General features: G+C 46.1%; 1 protein-coding gene across 1 annotated transcript in view; it reads right to left on the bottom strand.

Annotated features, from left to right (window-relative positions):
• Positions 1-573: 573 nt before the first annotated feature.
• The window catches only part of GALNT16 (polypeptide N-acetylgalactosaminyltransferase 16), a 78,332-nt gene continuing 59,266 nt past the window's right edge, over positions 574-19,639 (bottom strand). The window contains exons 10-15 of the mRNA XM_072866082.1: positions 15,757-15,883; positions 14,688-14,780; positions 12,429-12,512; positions 11,243-11,384; positions 9,748-9,864; positions 574-2,581 (exon numbers count right to left, since the gene is read on the bottom strand). Coding sequence (XP_072722183.1) covers positions 2,444-2,581; positions 9,748-9,864; positions 11,243-11,384; positions 12,429-12,512; positions 14,688-14,780; positions 15,757-15,883 — 701 coding nt within the window. The 3' untranslated portion in view covers positions 574-2,443. The remainder of the gene's footprint in view (positions 2,582-9,747; positions 9,865-11,242; positions 11,385-12,428; positions 12,513-14,687; positions 14,781-15,756; positions 15,884-19,639) is intronic.

A 19,639-nucleotide genomic window follows, 5' to 3' on the forward strand; every position in this document is an offset into this window, starting at 1 on the left:
GCAACCCTTAAGCTGCTGGAGAGTGAAATGGGGGAAGCTCAGATGGTCCACTTAGGATGCATTTTGATGAAAATACATCATAATCCTTTAGCACTTCATTGTATACAGAGCTTATGTACAGTACCTGCTCAATGGCCTTTCGTCTGTCTTTGCATCAACTTTTTTCAAGCCAGGTATGCGATAACTTGACTGTTCCTGTCTCCTACTGCCTAATGATGCTGCTCTGGAAGTAGCATAATCTCCTGCATATTCTTGTTTAAAAAAGCAATTGCTAGTAGCATGGCATCTCTCCCCCCAATGGGTCTGCCTGCCCTCTTTCTGTTCCTAGGCTATTTTCTTTCCTTCTGTGCTCTTTCCTGGCCTCAGTGGTTCAGGCCCAAAGCAATTCTATATAGGGAAAGATAACTCTCTGCAGAGTCAGTGCCCCCATTCCTACACAGAAGTGTGGCTGCACCATGCTGTAAGCTTGGGACCAAAGGGAACTGCCTCCTGAGTTTTCACAGTGCAGGCAGGTCATTAGTGTCAAGATGGTGAGCTGATGTCAAAGTGATGGGGGAAACAAGAAAAGAGCTCCTGCCACCTGGCTGATTTAATTTTTTAAATAAAAGAACCGAGAACAGAAAACAAACTGTCGAGTTCTCACACAAGCACTTTTGAGCACATGCAACGTATGAAGAACAGTATCTGTTCTTTTGTCAACTGTTTGGGCTAATACCGAGGTAGGAGAAAGAATTGAAAAGGGACACAAGCATGATCAAAAGCAGCCAGCTGTTCAGAATCCAAATGAACATCCTGTTTCTTTTCCACCAGATTAGAAAGGATCCAGGCAAGCAATTGCCTACTGAAGGTGGCCCCACCATCTGGTTCCCCTGCCAGGCTCTTGGAGAGGAGGGTTGGTTTACAAAACCTAGCTCCAAGAGGAAAATTCAACAGATCTAGTAGGAAAAGGTAATGTGGTGGGGATTTTTTTTTTTAATGTGAATAGGTAAGCTTCCCCTGGCAGGTCTGAAAACTCACTCAGCTACAGCTGACTGGTAACTGGGAATAGGACTGGGATGCTAGCTAGAGACACCAGTTGTCTTCAGTATTTCCAGAACACAAAGGAGAGAGCTCTCAGGGCAGGCCTGTACTGTGGCAGCACTTGTGCAGGGGGCAGTTTCAGCTTCACCAACTAACCTCCCCAAGGTGCCCACTGGGAGGAGAGCTGGGCATCACAAGTGGAGCAGCCCCAGGCCTTTTCACCTCCTCTTTCTGAGAGAGAGGGGGAAAAGCAACTAGACAGAGGGACTGGGTGGCTTGTCATGCCAGGCTGTGTTCACAAGGGCCATGCAGAGCTGGAAAGCCAGTGAGAGGGCTGTGCTCCTGCCCAGCCAGCAGCAGGAAGCCTGCAATGACCTAGGGGCTGTCCCCTTCTCCCTCTTGCAGCGGGGAACTGGGTGGGCTCCTGCCACAGGCCTGAGCCAAGTGCAGTGGCACTGTCAGTGTGCGCTGCCCACACAGCTCTGTGCATCACCTTCGGTGTGGAGTGCAGCAGGCAGTGTCTGGTAGCACCAGGAAGAGCAGCCAGAGAACAATCCCAGTTTCCCTGGCATCCCAAAACTGTCGGCACTTGTCTCTGACCAGCTCCGCAGGAGTGTGGTACCCTGAACCCAGGTCCAGCTGGGCTGCCTGTGGGCTTGGATCACTCATGGAGGCAGGGCTGGCCTTCCACCCATAAAAAACTGGAAGCAAGAATTCAACAGGGAATAAGTCCCCCAAACAATCCCTGGTTATGCTGGGATTGTCCCTCTTCCAGCTCTCTTGTCAGCATTGTGCCCTATTTCCCAACCTCAGCCCATTTGGCTGTAGGGCAGCTACTGCGGGCAGAGGAAGGAACGGGCCCACCACAAAGAAGTTACAAACCTGGCCCCAGCATCTGCTAGTTCCTTCCCAGCCCCTCCGCTCATCATGATGACTCTTCTTCTGGCCAGTCCTCACTGAGCGACACACATGCATAAATTATGCACGATGTTAGAGTGAAAAGCCAGGGAAGCCAAAGAACTACCAATGTTTGTGTAAGCATTGTTTAAGCTGTTGGACTGAAGGTCGTGGACTCTGGATGCAGAGAAAGGAACAGATGGGGAGAGCTGCAGTTCTAGTCACTCCGAGTATTGGGCTGGGTCCTCCGCCCTCTCTGGGTGCAGCTGTGCACAGACATCAGCTACAAAGGAGAACTTATGACAACAGATGGGAAGATTTCAACAACTCTCCTCATCCCTCTCTCACCCCCAGCTTCTTCTCTGAAAAGCTCAGAAACACCAAGTGCTCAGCTGAAATGGTGGCTTGCAGATGGGCACAATGAAAACATTTAGGGTCAGACATACAAAACCATTCCTCCCTTCCCGATTCCCCTCTGTTCCCAAAGTCTCATGCACAAAGAAACAAGGAGATCTCTGTGCTACCATCATGTTGCTTGTAGCAGCTCCCACTGTTGGCCAGGTACATCTGCTTGGCAAGGGTTGGTCACCACTCTCCCAGTCTGGTTTTCCAGGCAGAGACCACTGACAAAGTGTTGAATGAAACTGCCTTTCATCTTCCACTTCTGTGAGAAGATAGAGAAGAAACATGCCGTTACTTCCATTTCATGAGGGAACTGTGCCTCCAAGCTGGAGGAGAAAGGTTGAGCATAAACCTCAGGTAAACCCCAACAACTGGGGAGACTGAAAACCTGGGTATGGGCAGCATCTCCAAAGCACTGGTTTACTGTGTCATTAGATACCTGGGGTCTGAGCTTAGCTGAATTATAAGGCTAGATATTCAGAAGCATCTAGAAGGCAAACAACACAAAAATCAGCAACTAGTGGCATTTTCAAAAGCTTAATGTATTCACAATTTCCCTGCCATTCTTTGTCTGGCATCTCTAGGCATCCAGATACCTGTCAAAACCTGAAACCCTTCTATGGTTTCTTTCCAATCCACAGAAAGCAAAACATTGAAAGCTCTCCCAACATGGAAAGCAATCCATCCACAGAAAGCAAAAATCACACTTCTTGCTGCTTGACTAGATTCTTGCTGCTCTTCCATGTCCCCTCATCTCTCCTCTCATCAAATTCAAGTTTTTTATCAGCACTACACTGAAAGCTCTTCATGGCTCTGCACCCTTCTCAGAGGGCTCTTCTTTGTAATCTTATCTGTCCTGCCAACATTTCAGTTTATAAGTGTCCATTTCACAGCTTCTCAGTACATATTGCTCTGCTTCCTGCAGTGCTATCCTCTGGGTCTGCACCCCTCAGAGCATATCCACAAGGTCCCACATGCAACCCTTTCCTGAAGGTCCGCTTTGGTTGTGCTGCTTTCCTGGAAAGAAAACATACGTCCTAACCTTGAATTGCAAATTCTGCTGGGAAAGGGCTGTACCTTTCATCCCTGCTGGAAAGAGCTGGGACCACTGTGGCTGATAGTGAAGAGAAAAAAAGTAGAAACGAGTCTGTGGACTTAGGATCTCCCAGGCGAGGCTGTGCCATTTCCCTCCAGTGGGGAACAGCTGAGATCAGCAGGTTATTGGATTGAGTGCTCCAGGCTCCGGGGATTTTCCCATCACTCTTCAGTCACACAGATGACCCAGTTAGAATTAGGGTCTGGGTGCTCAGTCAGTAAACAGCTTAGGAATACTATGAGGATGTTTTGGCTAACCCGTGACACTGATGAAGAAAAAGAAACAGCTTGACAGCATTGATGGACCTCAAGGGTGCTGCAGAAATGATATGCAAAGGGAATAAAAAACATTCTAGCAATACCCAGACAATGTCAAAACCTACCAACATTTTAATTCTTAGGTAATACAGCAAACAGACTGCCACATGCTGTGTGGTTTAAGACATCCAGTTATGTTCACATATTGCTGGCAGCTCTCCTCCAAATCTGTGTACTGGTTATGTTTCTTGGAGGGCAGGGCAGCTGCAAAGCCCAGAGTAATCTGTTGCTCCTGTCTCACATATTCCTTCAAGACTAAATACCGGAGGCAGGATCATTTTGCCAGCACTGCTAGCCCTGACTGACAGGATACCAGTAAAGGAGAGCTGTTTGTGCAAGAGGAAGAAGCTGGTTTTAATAGGAAAGGGGCAGAGGAATGTAGTGATGATGGAGAGGAAGGTACAATGCAGTCTGTGCACTGCAATGCCCTCACCAGCTGCTGCAACCAAATGCCTACACAGGTCCCAGAGCCATCTGGCTCTCATCAGGCAGAAGTCTCCCTGCAAACAGCTGAGGAAGAGTTAATACTATAAAGCAGCAGCTGTAATGATGGAGTGGAAAGCAGAAGGTCTTCTCCCTTGGAAAGCAGCACACTGTGCCTAGCTGATGCCATCTCTGCACAACAGCCTCCCCACCACTGTTTCCCAGGGTCACAGACACCTCAGCAAAGAACCTCTTGACCTTCTCCAAAGCACACCTACTGTGCAAAGGGAAACTCTTCCTTGCCCTCCACCCTCCCCCTGCCTCTCTTTACTTGTGAATTCCCAGCCTCCTCCTTTGCCTTCCTCTGTGCATGTGCTAGAGGACGCCTGCCTGACGTCTCTCCCACACACCCCATAGCTCACTCCTGCTGTAAAGGAGTATGCTGTTATGAGATTTGAGATGGAGGACAAGGGCAATTACCAAGAGACACTGGTTTTCTTCTCTCCCCTAGCTGTTCAGGAGAAAACTAGCATCGCTGGGAGGCTCGCTCACGTTATTCCTCCAGATCAGAGACCTGCTGCCATGTCATCTCTCCATGCTGAGCAGGTACCCACTGTGATGTCTGTAAGAAGAGTCTACAGCAACAGACACAGCAGGACACCAGCAAACACTCACCAGAGCACATTTTCTGCTGCTGACAAACTACACCAAACCAATTAGCTTCTCAGTGAATCACACCACTAGGAAGCCCAGCGTTTCAAGTCACCCTGGATCCCTATGTTCAACAGAAAGTGGGGCAAGGATGGGGAAGTGGGAGGAGAAAAGCTGAAAAGGTGATGGAGTTGAATATAAGGCTCATCTGGGCTGCAGGGAAGTGCCGTGCATGGAGCTATTATAAAGCATACTGACAGTAAAAGCCAAAGTAGGGCTCCTCATCTCACATGGAAGCGGTAATTTCAGGATGATGGATTCTACCCTTTCTGCTCAGAAACTGTGCTTTGCTGCCCTCTGTGAGATACCAGAGCAACTCCCTTGACTTCACCTGAACCTTTCACAAGACCCCCCTGCCTGACTGCCAGACCACAGGATTACCAAGGACAGCCCAACACCTAACCCTGCAGGGACACATCATATCTCAGACCCTTGAGGATGGTGGGCAGTAGGAATGGGTGGAAACAGGAGATAGGATGCTCATCTCCCACCATCGGCACCCTCAGAGCTGGGCAACTTAGTCTAAACTAGTCACCTGGTGACATACTTATGGAGGGGTCCAAGGTACAAGCACCTTCTGGGAGGGCCCAGCTTTCTCCACAGACCACAAGGGGAGCCTGGACAGCTAACTTTTAAGTGACAGTGATGATGCTCATCTTTAGGAAAAACAGAGCAGACACCTCCTGCATATGCAGCCAAACATTACAGGGAGTCCTCTCCTCTCCTACACCCAGACATTATGACTGGCCTGTACTTGGAAGGAAAGCTTTTGGAAGATATAAGCATTGCACAATCTGAAAAATTTTGGCTTGAAAAATCTTCCTTGGTCTCTCTTTCTTGTGCAGATGGAGATAATATAGCTTACTGGTCACAGCAGGTTTGGAGTGGAGATGGAAAAATAAGAATCCATATTTTCTTTGAAATATTGTGTCTTGATCCTCTTCCCCCATGTGGACGAAAAATTTCCCCACTCTTTTGTAAAGCTCTCTCTCCATCTTTATTATCTATAATTGTAAAGTACTTCGAGGTGACTGGATAGAAGCACTCCACGTGCAATTACTAAGAGAAAAGTCAGAAATAGCCAATCCTCTTCTACCCAATATATACAAGAGCTGAACGTGTTTACACTAATGTAATTTTTCAGGGTAATCAAAAGTCAGGTGCTTCCAGAACAGACAGGTTTTCACTCCTTTTCTTTTCTGATAGTCTATGTAAAGTTGCATTTGTCTGCACTTCGGGTAATATGACACACTGAGAAGCAAGGTGGGAAAAATTTCCCAATCACGTCCAAAGGCACACAGGACTTCAAATACTGTTTGTCTCACAAGAAAACTCAGTGTCCTCATTTTCAGGCTGGGGTCACATTCCTTCAGCCCATTTTAATGAAATATGGCTGTTTAATAGGATTTCTCAGCATGCTTCTTGTTCTGTTGGGAAATACTGTGCCAGTGTTTCTCATTTTCATGCTCTTGTTTTAGTGTCTGACTCTCACTTTGCCTTCTATTTGTCCTCACTATAATACAAATTAAAAGGCCACTCCCACCGTCAGTCAGAGCCAAAACCAAAGCTAAAGGCAATAATTTATTGTGTATTCAACTAAAAAATGCTATTCTCCAAATAAAATTATGGCTAACATCCATCTGGTTTGAAATCTACTTCTGATTATGCAGAATAGCTCTTGGCTGGTATTCTGCTAGCAGTGCCAGCTGTTGCTGTTGAATGATCAACAGGATCACGGTGCCAAATAGATTGTGTTCCTGGTTCCTTTCAACCCAAGGGAGCATAGTCTGACAGAACCAAAAATCATCTAAATTTTGACCATTGTCTCATATCGTCCTACTTGCAAAGTTCTAGACTTATTTTGAAGTAATACTCTAGATACAGCTCATAACACTGTAAAGCCTCTGCTAGAGTATTACATGTACGTTAGATGGACTGTTGTTAGCACTCAAAAATAACAACAAAATTATCTGCCCTGTGGACATGCTTAATGCACAACAGCTGTGTAGCATGGGCACAGATTCAGTATGTTTGAAAGCAGAAAGCAACTTGAGAAGCTGTATGGTGCCGTTGCAAGGATCTAACCAATCTGCTCAGGTGACACTAAAAAATGAAGCCATCACGTGCCTCATCTTTTGTCAGAAATCTTGCTTTTGCATCACTCAGACATAAACATGAAGTCTAGATCCAGAAAAGTACAAACGTCTTCCACCACAGACCTCTGATGGCAGTGACACCAGAGATGTTCAAAGCTGGGCTTTCACCATGCCACTGTCTCCTCTTAAGACATTGTATGTGTGATGCACGTTGCCCAGGCTCACCCCCTTCCACTCAGACCACCTATTCGGGGATCTTGCTTGCCACCTCCACCTCCCTGAAGTAACTCAACTTCCTCCACTCCCACTCAGCCTCTCTGACTTTCTGAGAAGCCCACTTGAACTGAGGAGTGGCTACACCCATATGTAGTTTGAAAACACTGCTCTCCCCCCAGCACTCACACTTTGGGCTGTGAGTACCCATGGGGAGACCAGCAAGTTGTAGGGCAATTGAGGGATTTTGTTCCCTCCAGCTTTGCTCTTTCATTTCACACTTTAAAGTTTCTACAGCGGTGGCCATCTCCTTGAAACTCAACCTCCCGAATATCAGGAGCTGGGCTTGAGTGACATCCTAGGCAGGGGGTTCTGCAAGCTGCCAACCCAGAAAGAACAAGACTCCCTCTCTGTCTTGGCTCTCTGTTGCCAGAAACATGCCTTGTCAGACATACACTCTCAGATGACCCCCATAAAAGTCGTTAGCTTCACTTTCCACTCTACCTAGGACCTGGCAGAGAAAGACTCAGTTCCCAAAGTAAGCAGAAAACATTGCATTAGATGCAGGTGGCCCCTCTAGAAAAGAAATGGAGGAGAGAGAATGGGATAGTTTGCAAAGATGACTGACTTCGAGCTAATTAAAATCCAATGTCAGTATTAACAGCAATTACTGTTGTGTTTATGGAAGGAAAGAACCATAACAACATTCCCCAAGAACACAACAAACTTGAGCATTGCAAGTAGAACTGGCTTTATAAGTAGAAATTTTAAATGGGATTTTGGGACTTCCAAAAAACCCCCAACGTTTCAGAGCATTTCAACCCAAATCAGATTAAAAATTCAAATGCACTTCTCCCACCTCATCCCCACCTCATCCCTTCAGCCGCAAGGTGGTTTGGAATGGCAGCTGTGATTCAAATCAGTCTCTAATTATTTGAAATGCTTAAAGAAAATCCTTGCTTACAGTCAGTTGGCTAAATCATCTGCTATGTTAAGTCCTTGATTTAAGTGCAGTTTGTTCACATAAGGTAATGGAATACAACAGCTCACATCCTTAAGTGTGTGTGCATGTCTTTATAATGAGCCTGTATATAATCAACACATCAAGGCTCAATAAATCCCTATTCCAGCAGCGGAATGAGCCTGCTTGTGTTAGTGTGGATTAATCTCTCTTCTGGCTAACAGGGCTTGCACTCCACCCCCTTTCAGGGGACCCTTGTCCTTCCATGACAGGGGAGGCGGGGAAAGACAGCTGATTTTGGCAGCTGCTAGAGTCCTCTCTGCTGCCAGGGAGGAAAAGGAGGCTGCAAGGCACCTAAGGGGAAGCTAAGTGACCTAATTACACAGCAAGGGGGTGAGTGATAACCAGCAAGAAAAAGGAGCAGGCAAGCACAGCCCACCTGGGATATTCTTGCAAGGCTAATCCAAACTCAGAGTTTTCCCAGCATATTAATGGAGGCAACTCTTCCAAGACAATTCTGCATTAACCAGCCCTCCAGAGAAAAGTCTACACAGGCTTTCCATAAATGGGCAAGACTGGATTTCAGTGCTTTCTTTCAGGAAGAACTAAATTCAGAGATTTGTATAGCATTAAAAAGTACTGACAAAAGAGGATGCTGCTGAGGACTGGTAGCAAGCTGAGCCGTGTCCTACCTTTGGGCTATCAAAACAATAGATGTGTCAGAAAACACAGAGCAAGCATAGCCTTAGATGACAGAAAATGTGTTCTGTCTTGGTGTAGAGGAAAGCACAGGAATTAGGGATAAAACAAACCCAGTCCACTGTCTGCTAGTGCTACATTGTCACCTGTTGTGTTTTGCCCAGTTCTGATAAAAAGGCACATCACATCTCTGTGAGGGCACCCTGGCTGTTGCAGAGGCCATCTCTTACCTTGTGCTGCAAGGCAAAATGACTTATGTGTCCTGACAGATCAGGGGTGCACATCTTGGAAACAACATAAGACTCACAGAGCTGCATTTTGTTGGGAACACTGCATTTTGCTGGGAACGCTGCTGCTGTGTGTTTTTCCTCAGGGAGCAGTTTGGGTGGAACATATGGTGCTTTATGTCAGTCGGTATTTCTCAAATGAGTTGCACACATTCAGTTTTAAAGGTCTGTTCACATGTCCAAAGACAGCACAAAGAACACAGTTCTCTCACTTCTAAGTAAGTAAACAAATGATAGCACACACTGCCCTTCCCTTGGGTATCTCAAAGCATTTGCTGGTTATCTACCCCTCTCTGATGCTGTGCTCCATCCATGCACCGATCTGGCTGAACGTAAATGTATCCAAGGATCGAGGTTGGGGTGCTACTGAGCTGCAGCTAACCATGCTGCCGAGGGCCCAGGCAGAGCAGACACCCACACACTAGTGTGGTCTGTGCTCCCTGCTTTGGTTGCAGGCAATCTCATACATCCAAGCTTATCAAACACAACAGAGAGGCAGATGCAGAAGATGGAAGGGACTTTTATACACTTTGATAGTAATAGGTTTGCCCCTGCAGGCTGCCCTGATGTAGGTACACTGGTATGTGGCAATGGAGGGATTAAAAACAGGTGCACAGTTGCCTACCTGTCTGCCGTCTTTTTGGTTGCAGGCTTCCAGTGTGATTTGAGAGCCAGTAGAGAAGGAGGTAATGGAAAGACACTTATCCTGCTGTCTAATTAGAGGGTCACTGAATACCCACTCCTTTGGCGTAAGAAAAAGAAAGGTTCCGTTAGGATCATAATGGTGATCAGATGAGGGAGAAAGAGCTTTTCCTATCAGGTATTTCAAAAACTTGTATCCTTTGTTCAACTCTTACCAAAGGTTCCCTGGGAAGACTATGGCAAGCAGTCTTCACCTGATTAGAGTTTATGCTCAGGCTTGGTGCATCATGACTTTTTCAAAGCCTGCAGCTGGCTCCCCTGACCATCTGAGCTGTCTGATTAACCTTGGATCCCACGCAACTCCCTGCTCTGCAGCTTTACAGATTTAGGCCTACAAAGCAGGGAGGACCCCGACCCCTGATTTACATGACATGCAACTGCTTCTGCATATTTTACATAGCAGACATGTTCTGTAACAGGTATCTGTGACCTATAGATTGTCAAGTGAAGCAAAACACATGCAAGCATATCCATGGGCTAACATATATCACCAGCACACATAAAACACAAGCCACTTCATTTTTCCCTCCTCTCACTAGATGGATACCCAATCAACTATTATTATTATACTTTCCCCAAGGAAGAAATACAAAATGCAATGAGTTTCAAAGATTTCAAACGGTAATGACATGGAACAATGAGTCAGATTAAATGGCATGTTGAATGCTGGCTGCAAACTGGTTTCCAACAGTTAACAGATGTGAATATGTATTTTCTGGCATAAAATATCCTACTGTGACCCTTAACTTTCTCAAGCTGCTTCCCTGCTGCTTTTGGTCACCAAAAAAAGAGGCTGAGTGCAGATCCTCAGCTGGTATAAACCAGCACAGCTCCACTGCAGTTAGGGGAGCTGCACCAAATTACTGCAGCTGGGGTCTTGGCTATTTAAATTCTATTTGGGCTTTATACTGAAATGCATCTGTAAAACAGCACAATCCAAGCCATCTGCAGCTACAGCTGAACTGGCAGACCAAGGAACATTTCTGATCCTGGGAAAATCTCTTACCCGCGTGTCAGGGTACTAGCCAAGCACACCCCAGGACTGGTTCTCATGGGCTGGACGATGAAGCAGAGCACACCCAAGCAACGGTCTGAGTGGGAACAGCTACATGACAAACCCTGGTTGCACGCCTACTGCACAGACTAGTCACACCCCTGAGCATTCAAATGCTACCTGTTGCCTTTGAGTGATGAAAACCTTCCCACTCTATGCCTGACTGCTGGGTCTGTTGAGCCAACAGAGCTCTAAGAGATGAGCACAGCTTCTTTTTCTGCTTACTGTTAAAATCATGAACAGGGACAAATTCTTCCTTCATTCACCTCTGTACAAACCCACCAAGGCCAGAGATGCCTTTTCATTCAACGGTAATAAAAAGGGCAGAAGCAGGAGCAAAGCACCAAGCTGAAGCCTGCCTTACCTGAGTGACAGGTGGATTGTTCACTGTTCCTTTACAGATTCCCATGCCAGCCAATGTATTCCCTGTGGTATCCTGTGCCCAAGACTCCAGGCAGTTTACTCCTTGTTTAATTATTCCTGGAATCAGCTCCTTTTCAGGAACCCTTGAAGTAAAATGACAGTTGCATGGCACTTCATACACAGAAACGTCCAAAGCACACACACATTTAGAAGGGCATAACTGTCCCCTTATGGAAACATAGTCTGCTTTATTTGACAGAAAATGAAAAATATCATGCTAGCTATCCACTGGAAATGCCTGGAGGAGGCAAAAGTCAATGGAGAACTTGGTCAGAGGGCTGGTACCCTTCTGTTTCAGAAGGCATAAGGTGCTTTAGGTGCGCTCCAAGCGGTTCAGTGTGATGTCTTTTCTGAAAGAGGCCATTGCCAGTAAAAAGCCATATCCACACTGATTTATCCTGCTTCTGCCTCCCCCTTTTCCAGAGTCTTCCCCACAGTGCTAGCACATATTCACTGTCTCATTGGTAGCAATACAGGAAAGATCTGTCAAGGCCAGACTACAGCGGGATGTTTTAGCCTTGACCCATGTTAGCTACAGACTCTGCTTGACTGAGATGTAAAGATGTGTTGCCAGGGTGTGTTAGCTAGCAAGTGCTAACAACACAGCTCTACCCAGGCTACCTCCCAGCAGGGCAATGCCATAGCACTACTGCATCCTGACCCGGGGCAGGGGAAGCCACAGGCACAGCTGGTTCTGGCATTCAACGGGGCTTTCTCTGAACCACCTGCACCTCTGCACTGAGGCTGTCCAGCTCTACTTGGCTCAGTTATCTCCAGGCAGACCATCCAAGAGGCAGAGACCAAGCCTTAATGGGGAGAGATGTAGTGCTCTGGCACTTGTCTATACCCCGCACCTCCGAAAACACCGCTGTTGCACATCTCTGAGGGACAGCTGTATGGGGCAGAGCAGAAGGCTCCCAGAGGCAGGGGCAACAAACATTTTGCAGAGTTGTTGTCATGATACAAGCCAGGAAATCACAGGAAGTTTCTCAGCAAAAAGAAGAACAGAGGAAAACCTTTCCCAAGCATAAGTTTCTCTTTTGCTGGCTGCCGCCAAGGCTCAGCTTCTCACTGTGACCCACCTCCCAGATCCTTCAGAGATTTCTACGAGCGGAGAACTGACTCACTTGAGCTCGGGGTAGACATTCTCCAGATACCACTGGAAGGATTTACAGTTCAGTTTGCGTCGCTGCTCCACTCGATCTGCAACACTGGAAACACAGGCAGGTTGTTGAGGATAAGGTAGTGAACAGGAGGGAGGGGAACAATGAAGATTGGCCAGGAGGTTTGAGGGAGACTATATGACTTTTCACCCTTACTCATTCTCCCACCTAGTTGTTGCTGGGTTCAGAGCACTAGCAGTGGCCTGAGATGAAAAGGAGGAGAGAGGCAAGTGGCAGGAAATAGAAAAGGAAGACATAAACACCTTCGGAGAGCAATTCTTGCACTTCCTTTGGTTCAGAACAATGGCAGGGCCCAGGCCCTACAGTGTTAAATAATACATTGCAGAAAAACTACTGTAGGACCATGAAAGCGTTTCTGCCTCTGGGTGCCCCTGTAGAGGCATACCATGAAACTTGCATGACCATCAGCTCCTGAAAAGACCTAGAAAGTGTTGGTGCTCAGGTATATACAAATGGTTAATCTGTGTGTGCTAGAGGTGAGGGAACATGGCAGCAGCTCTAGGCTCAGGTTGGGTTTCAGACCTAAAGAACATAATTATTTATTCTTAGGCAGTTTTGGGAAAGGGCAGGAGTATAAGGGGAAATTAACTCATCACCCCAGTAACTGTCTGGTGCAGCAGTCCTCCCACTGCTGATTTGCTTGGCTTTAGCTGGCTGAAGAAGAGGACTTCCGTCAAGCAGTCCTACTAAGCAGTGACACTAGGGACTCTCCTCTTCAAGCTATACCACTACATTTGTCTGTTGGGAAGGACTTTCAATTGTACCCATGTTCCTTGCCATCCTCAGCCCACAGCGGCCACTGTACTGCCCATACCTCAGCGAATGTACTTAGATCCTATATTCACATCAAAATTGTGGAGAAGGAGGGTCCCTTTTAGGCCCAGTTGACAGTGATGGTGTCAGAGGCATTGGTATTCCAAAATCTAGATTTAATGCAGGTTCACAGGGCTGTTACTACAGGTCAAGAAATTGCCTGAAATCAAATCCTATAGCTCTGCTCCAGCTCTTATTCAGCCAATGCTGCCAGTAAAGCCACTAGGAAGTCTGTGCGAACAAGAACTGCAGGCTTCGGCCCTAAAACACATTAGCAATATATCCATGTCCAATATGCAACAGTCTGGTTTCCTTCACAAGCAGCAGGGTTACTTGCTATTTGACCCCAGCCCAGCTGCTGCAGTCAGCTCAAAGACAGATAAATTAGGTAGGCAAAGCTATTTGTACAAAAATATGTAATGTATCATGATAATAAAGCACGATGTATAACAAAGAAGTGTGTGGGGGTCAGACCAAACCTGCTTGTCATCAAATAAGCAGAAGATGCATCAGTACCCAGTGCATTTACCTACACGTTTGAGATACAATCACATTTGCCAAGTCCTTAAGCTGATACAACAATAGTCACTTGTTCACAGGCAGATATAACCCGCATATATAACCCACAGATATACACCACTCCTGGGATTTTTTACGTTTATTTGGGCGTTTATAGGGGTTTGTTAACACAGAGAGCAAGCTCTCCCCTCATCCCAGGTTTTGGTGTCCATCACTGATTTCTGGCTCACAAAGAATGCTTAAGCCCGTAACAGCGAATCCCATGTGGCCTGGAGACAGCTTTAGCAAAGGTGCTGTAAGGAGCACAATTCTGCACAGAAGGGGGATCAGCAGGTGCTGGAGACGAGTCACAACCAGATTGTGTTTCTAAATGAGATGCCTCACCATTGGCCATGCTCTCTCCTGCCCTGCAAACCAGGCAAACCACCCATTCACTCATCAGGAAAGAAGGGAGCGCACCAAGTGCAACCTGCCCCATGTGCCAGCTAGCCATGCTTGCCCCAGGACGCTTCATCCACACAGGAACTTTGGATCAAGCTCTAGTAACTGCATAGCTCACATTCCCAGACCAGCTGCGTGCTGTGTTAGAAAATATTCTTACCTATCCACTTAAAATGTCTGGCCTTTTAATTTCATTACAGATCCCTTCAGCCTTCTGCTAACAAATGATTTATGCAGGGTTACTGGGGGAAAAATAAAGTGAATTAGAAGCAAACCTTGTTAGCCAGACACTCAAGCTGCAACCTCCCTGGCAACCAGCCATCCAGAGCATCTGTTTCCCACACTTGGCCCCAGAGAAGATCCAAAAACTATTTCTCGCTAGCAAGGGGCTTACCAGAGCCCTCCTACTGAGATTTGGGGGCAGCTTACCTTCCAAATGACTTCCCAATGGCAGATGGCCGGGCCTCATAGTAGTACTGCTTGTATTCATCCATCCACACCTCTGCTGTGCGTTTGGTGTTCCTGCATGAGGATGAGGAGATGCTTTGCTGAGTGCTGCTGGAGAACCTGCCCTCCCAGCGAGCAGGCACTGGGTGGGCAGACCCAAGGCCTGTCTGCCAGGAGGGAGTGGGAGACAGTCCCAAACATGAAACACTGTGGGCAGTATGGATGGATATAGATTGAATGTGTTAAGTCTACAAAGGATGCAAGGATGCTTGCAAGGATGCTTCAGTTCAGAAGTTAAAATTTTACCAGTCATAGTGTACCGTGATGTTTTCACACATGCTCCCTCTGCAGAGACACCTGGGCTGACTGTCACCATCACCCTGCTTTACAGTATCCCTTTCCCCAGATTAGAATAATGCCACGGAATAATTCAGCTTGGAAAGCACCTCTAGGTATCACCTGGTCCAACCTCCTGCCCAAAGCAGACTAGCTTCAGGTTAGGTCATGTTGTTCAGGGTCTTGTCTGGTCGAGTTTTGAAATCTCCATGGATGGAGATTTCACCACCTCTCTGGGGCCCTGTGCCAGTGCTTAACCGCTCTCATTGTGAAGCACTTTGTCTCATCTTTTTTCTCTTCCCATCTGTCCTGCAGTGGAAGTTGTCCTTAGGGCTTGTCTCAGAGCACATACAGCTCAATAGTATCTCTGGACTCAAAAGCAGCTCAGAGACAACAGAGATGACTAAGGACTGCTGATACACAGGCACATGTCATAGGGCAGTATCCACGAATGGCCAGGGTCTCTCTCTGAGGTACTGCTCCCCACCTCCATTGCAGACTGAGGAAGAACAAGATGCACTAATACAAACAACAGAGAAGGGAACAGGTTTTGTTCACAGAAAACAGCAACTCATCCTTCCCTTGAGAACAGATGCTCAGCCACAAGCTGTTCTCCTCTGTCATCAGGCAGAAAGACAACAAAGAATTCAGGCTTATTTAGACATGCCCAACATCAAGGTGACCTGGCTGCTACCAGGAACTACCCAACACCTACTTGATGTAAGTCAGTGCATTGCCCTCAGGGAAGTCATAGGGGTGACGCTTCCTGAACACGTGTCCCACTCGACTGCAGGGAACGATCTCCAAGCTGCCACCGCACATCCACACTCGGAAAGAGAGCTCTGGAAGAGACCCCAAGAGTCATACAGCTGCAGGCAGATCGGCAGCATTTCCAAGAAGGGCAACTTCAGCAGTGTGCCTGAAAACCTTGCCCCTCTGCTCTAGATGTATTGCCTGCAACAGCAAAACCAGGAAAAGCGATGCCATGGTAAGAGTGGAAAAACTGTCCTCGCTTTGTTAAAATGGAGGCAACCCTTGTGGGTCAGAGACTTCCTAGCCTTTTCCAGTCCCCCTCCTCTCTTTGGGTCCCTGAGCATATCAGTGAGACACCTTTCCCTTTGACCAGGTCCTTGTGGTTGCTGTCAGGCCTCCAGGATTACATTTGGCAACAGACTGAGATCACCCCCATCTTGTTTTAGACTTTTTTAGACTTTTTAACTCTCCAGCCCTGCGCACGGATGGAAGAAAAAAAGAAGAATTCACTGTGTAAAGCAAATCATGTGAGGAAGAAAGGGAGTTTAGGAGACAAGGAGAAAGAATAGAACAAGATGAGGGCACAGGAAGTGAGTCAATATCTAGAGCAAAGTCCTCTCCCTCATACCTCCATGTTATCCATCCTACAATATCTTGATTTTCTTGTTCTGCTTGGCTCTGTTAATTTAAAAAAAAAAAAAAAGTGGATGACTGGGTTACAGTTTGTCACCAGTTGCATCTGCTGGGGGAGCTACTGAGAGCAGAAATCAGTCTAATAGTATGAGTATAAAAATATGGAGAGAACCCTGCTACTTGAAGAAATCCAGCTGGTCCTGAAGCTAAATTCAACATTTTGTTAAAGGATTAGAAGAACGTGGAGCTTTGATGTACAGGCGCTTATTTGCATCATAGAAGAGATGTGACCTCGCTCAAGCTTATGGGTCTGTCCTCACAAGTTTAATCACTGCCACACCGGAGGGGTTTTCCACTCGCGTTTCATGTGGCGGTGAAAAGAGAAGAGGGAAGAAGGAAAATGAAAATTAGCTGGGTAGTTTGGTAGTCCTTACCAAAAGGGCTTCAGATTGTGTAGACTGATTACTTCAAAAACTTTACTCAGTTGGGATCTCCCTCCAGTAATGCCTGAATTATGGGGCTCTGATGTTTAGAAATTAAAAAGAAATTATGTATCCAGATCTAATGGCTGTTTCAAAGCATGTACACACACTAACATCTTCCCAACCTTCATCTTTCTCTATAGCTTTCCTCTCTAGCTCCTGGGAAAGGCTGTTTAAACAGTGTTGGGGGGGGAGAGATGGTGTATTTAATCTAGCTTCTAAGTAAAAAAACATTTTATTAGACTGCATTTTGTGACATTTCTTACTAGCTCTTGTCTCTCCTTGACTCTGTCCTAGAGCTTATTATTTTCAGTCTCTTTTCAACAGGGAGTTCCAGCTCCAAAGAGAGGAAGGGCTTTAAAAACAAAAAAAAGTCCAAGACATAAGTTTCTGTCTGGTGGTGTGTCCAGCTGGCATTTGCTCTCCTGGAATGAGGTTCTGACTCACTCCGCCCTATAACAAAACCAAAACTCTCAACCTAGCATGGGTAACTTCAAGTGATGTCCATTTCCCAAGAGAGGATTCCTCATGCCATATTGATATCTTAAGCACACAGACAGACTGCATGTCCAGGTTTGTAAATGACAGAATTATTTAAAGAAGGGGTGAAAGAATGTACATTTTGGGCACAGAAGAGAAAATGGAGATCAAACATAGCTTATTAAGGACTTTCATCCATCCTCTGAGGGAAAGCATAGGAGAACTTTTTGCTGTATATTTTCCAGGACGTGACCTTGTCCCTATGTGTTTTAAATGACTTAATCACTGTGGCTTTTCCTCATCACAGTGGAAAAAAAGGGGTTCACCAGCTCACATCCAGCTGGAAGGACATTTAGGCAGCTGGTAACTGCTGCCTGATCATTTCTGTGTACCTGCTGTGTGCGTAGAGCTTGTCTGGCTCTGTGCCCCTCCCATACATTCTCTTACCCTGTTTCCTCACAGGAAAAAAGTTTCAAATAAGAAGTTTATTAAAAATGGCCTTCGTGGGCAGGTAATGGCCCATCTCACCCACCCAATTTAGTCAGAACCACTCCCACCTCACCTGCAAATGGTGATCTTATCCAAACAGTTCCTTTCCACTCAGAATTGTAATTTGTAGTAAAAATAGTGTTTCAGAACATTATCAACGTTTGCCCTTGATCACAAAATCTAATTTTCAATTAAGTATGGAAAACTTTTTTTTAAGAGCATAAATTAATCATTCTGAACACTTCAAGGAAAATTAATACTTTTTGTTGTCATACAGGTTGGTTTCTACCCCTCTGCCATGCAACGGCAACAGGCCCAATGTAGAAGCCACTGGTTGATTTGTTGCCTCACATTATGCTGAAGAGCTGAACAAAAGTTACCTTTAAAAAAGAGAAGTAGTCTGTTTTGTTTTTAAAATACCTTCCCATTGCCACCATCACAGTGGTGGTGTGGCAATGCAGCCCAGGGACAGGCCCCATTAAACCGAGCATTGTGGACTTAGCTTTGCCCTCTTAAGTGAAGAGTGGAGGTGGAGGATAAGAGACAAGTGATGGGAGACAACAAATTTACAGGGAAACCACACAAGGCAAAACTGGCAAGCCCTGTACACCTGGTCGAGTCCCACACAGCCCGGCCCAGCCACTGCCAGGCTTTACAAGAGCAATATGAAGGAGAATGAAGGAATTCTGTGGAGGTTTTGATCAGCTCTACATGCAAGAAAGGCTGCGGGTGTGCCGGTAATTTACTGCCACTTATGGCACAGAGCTCTGCTTAGCATCAAGCTACTGACATACGCACCAAACAACAACACTGGGCTCCCAGGTGGGTGGAAGCAGACAACCAAAAGCCTAAAGAAATATTCTTTCTCCATCTTTGGGGTTTACAGCTTTTACACAGTTGCAACGTAGAGGCTGGCAGGATGGCCAAGTGGCTGGCTCTGCAGCTCTAGTAGGGCTAGTGACAGCAAGGAGCTGAGTTTGGCTATGCAGAGTCTGAGGGACACAGGAGAGGGGATCTTCATGCCTGGGTAAAGGCTGCCTGTTACTTCTGCCTACAGGGCTTAGCCGATCCTACTAGCACTGCTGAGATCCCAATGCAAGTCCCATTTAATATCCCTTTTTAATATCATGAATATCATAAAACTGAAGCAAGACCTCAGAAAACAGAGAACACAAGCACTCATTATTAGATACTTTGTTTTAAAAAAGTGGTACCTTGATATTCTGTTATCAGCCAAAAATATTATTTCCTGGTTTCAGAGATCATTTCAGAAAGAGGCAGCTCTCCCAGCTGTGTTCAGAGAAACAAAAGTTTCCTCTTCCTGACTATTTCTTTCTTTCTAATTGGTCCTCCAGGTGCTAGAAAACACCATATAAATTCTTCTTTAAAGGGATTTATTTACATTTATGGAAACTGTAGAAACAGAATAATTTTTTTGGCAGCATTAGCTACAGAAAAGTCTATTTAAGTTGACTGCAAAACAGAGTAAGGCTTTTATCTCTTTGGCTCCACCTGCATCATTTCTAAATGAATGCCCTGAATACTTGAGGTCTCTGTGAACAATACTTTCAATACTCTTCTTCCTTTTGTCACTAACTCCTGGTGACATTGCAGCATCCCTTCACACAGGGCAAAGAGAGATGCTTGGAATATCTGTGCCACCATTAAGTGCAAGGAGATGGGTTTCAGCACTATGCCCTGTAAGATAACAGCACTTGAGTGTACAGACTACCCTGGGCCTCTGAATTCCTCAGATGTTTG

This window comes from Ciconia boyciana, chromosome 6 (genome assembly GCF_034638445.1).
Source record: "Ciconia boyciana chromosome 6, ASM3463844v1, whole genome shotgun sequence".
Classification (NCBI taxonomy): Eukaryota; Metazoa; Chordata; class Aves; order Ciconiiformes; family Ciconiidae; genus Ciconia; species Ciconia boyciana.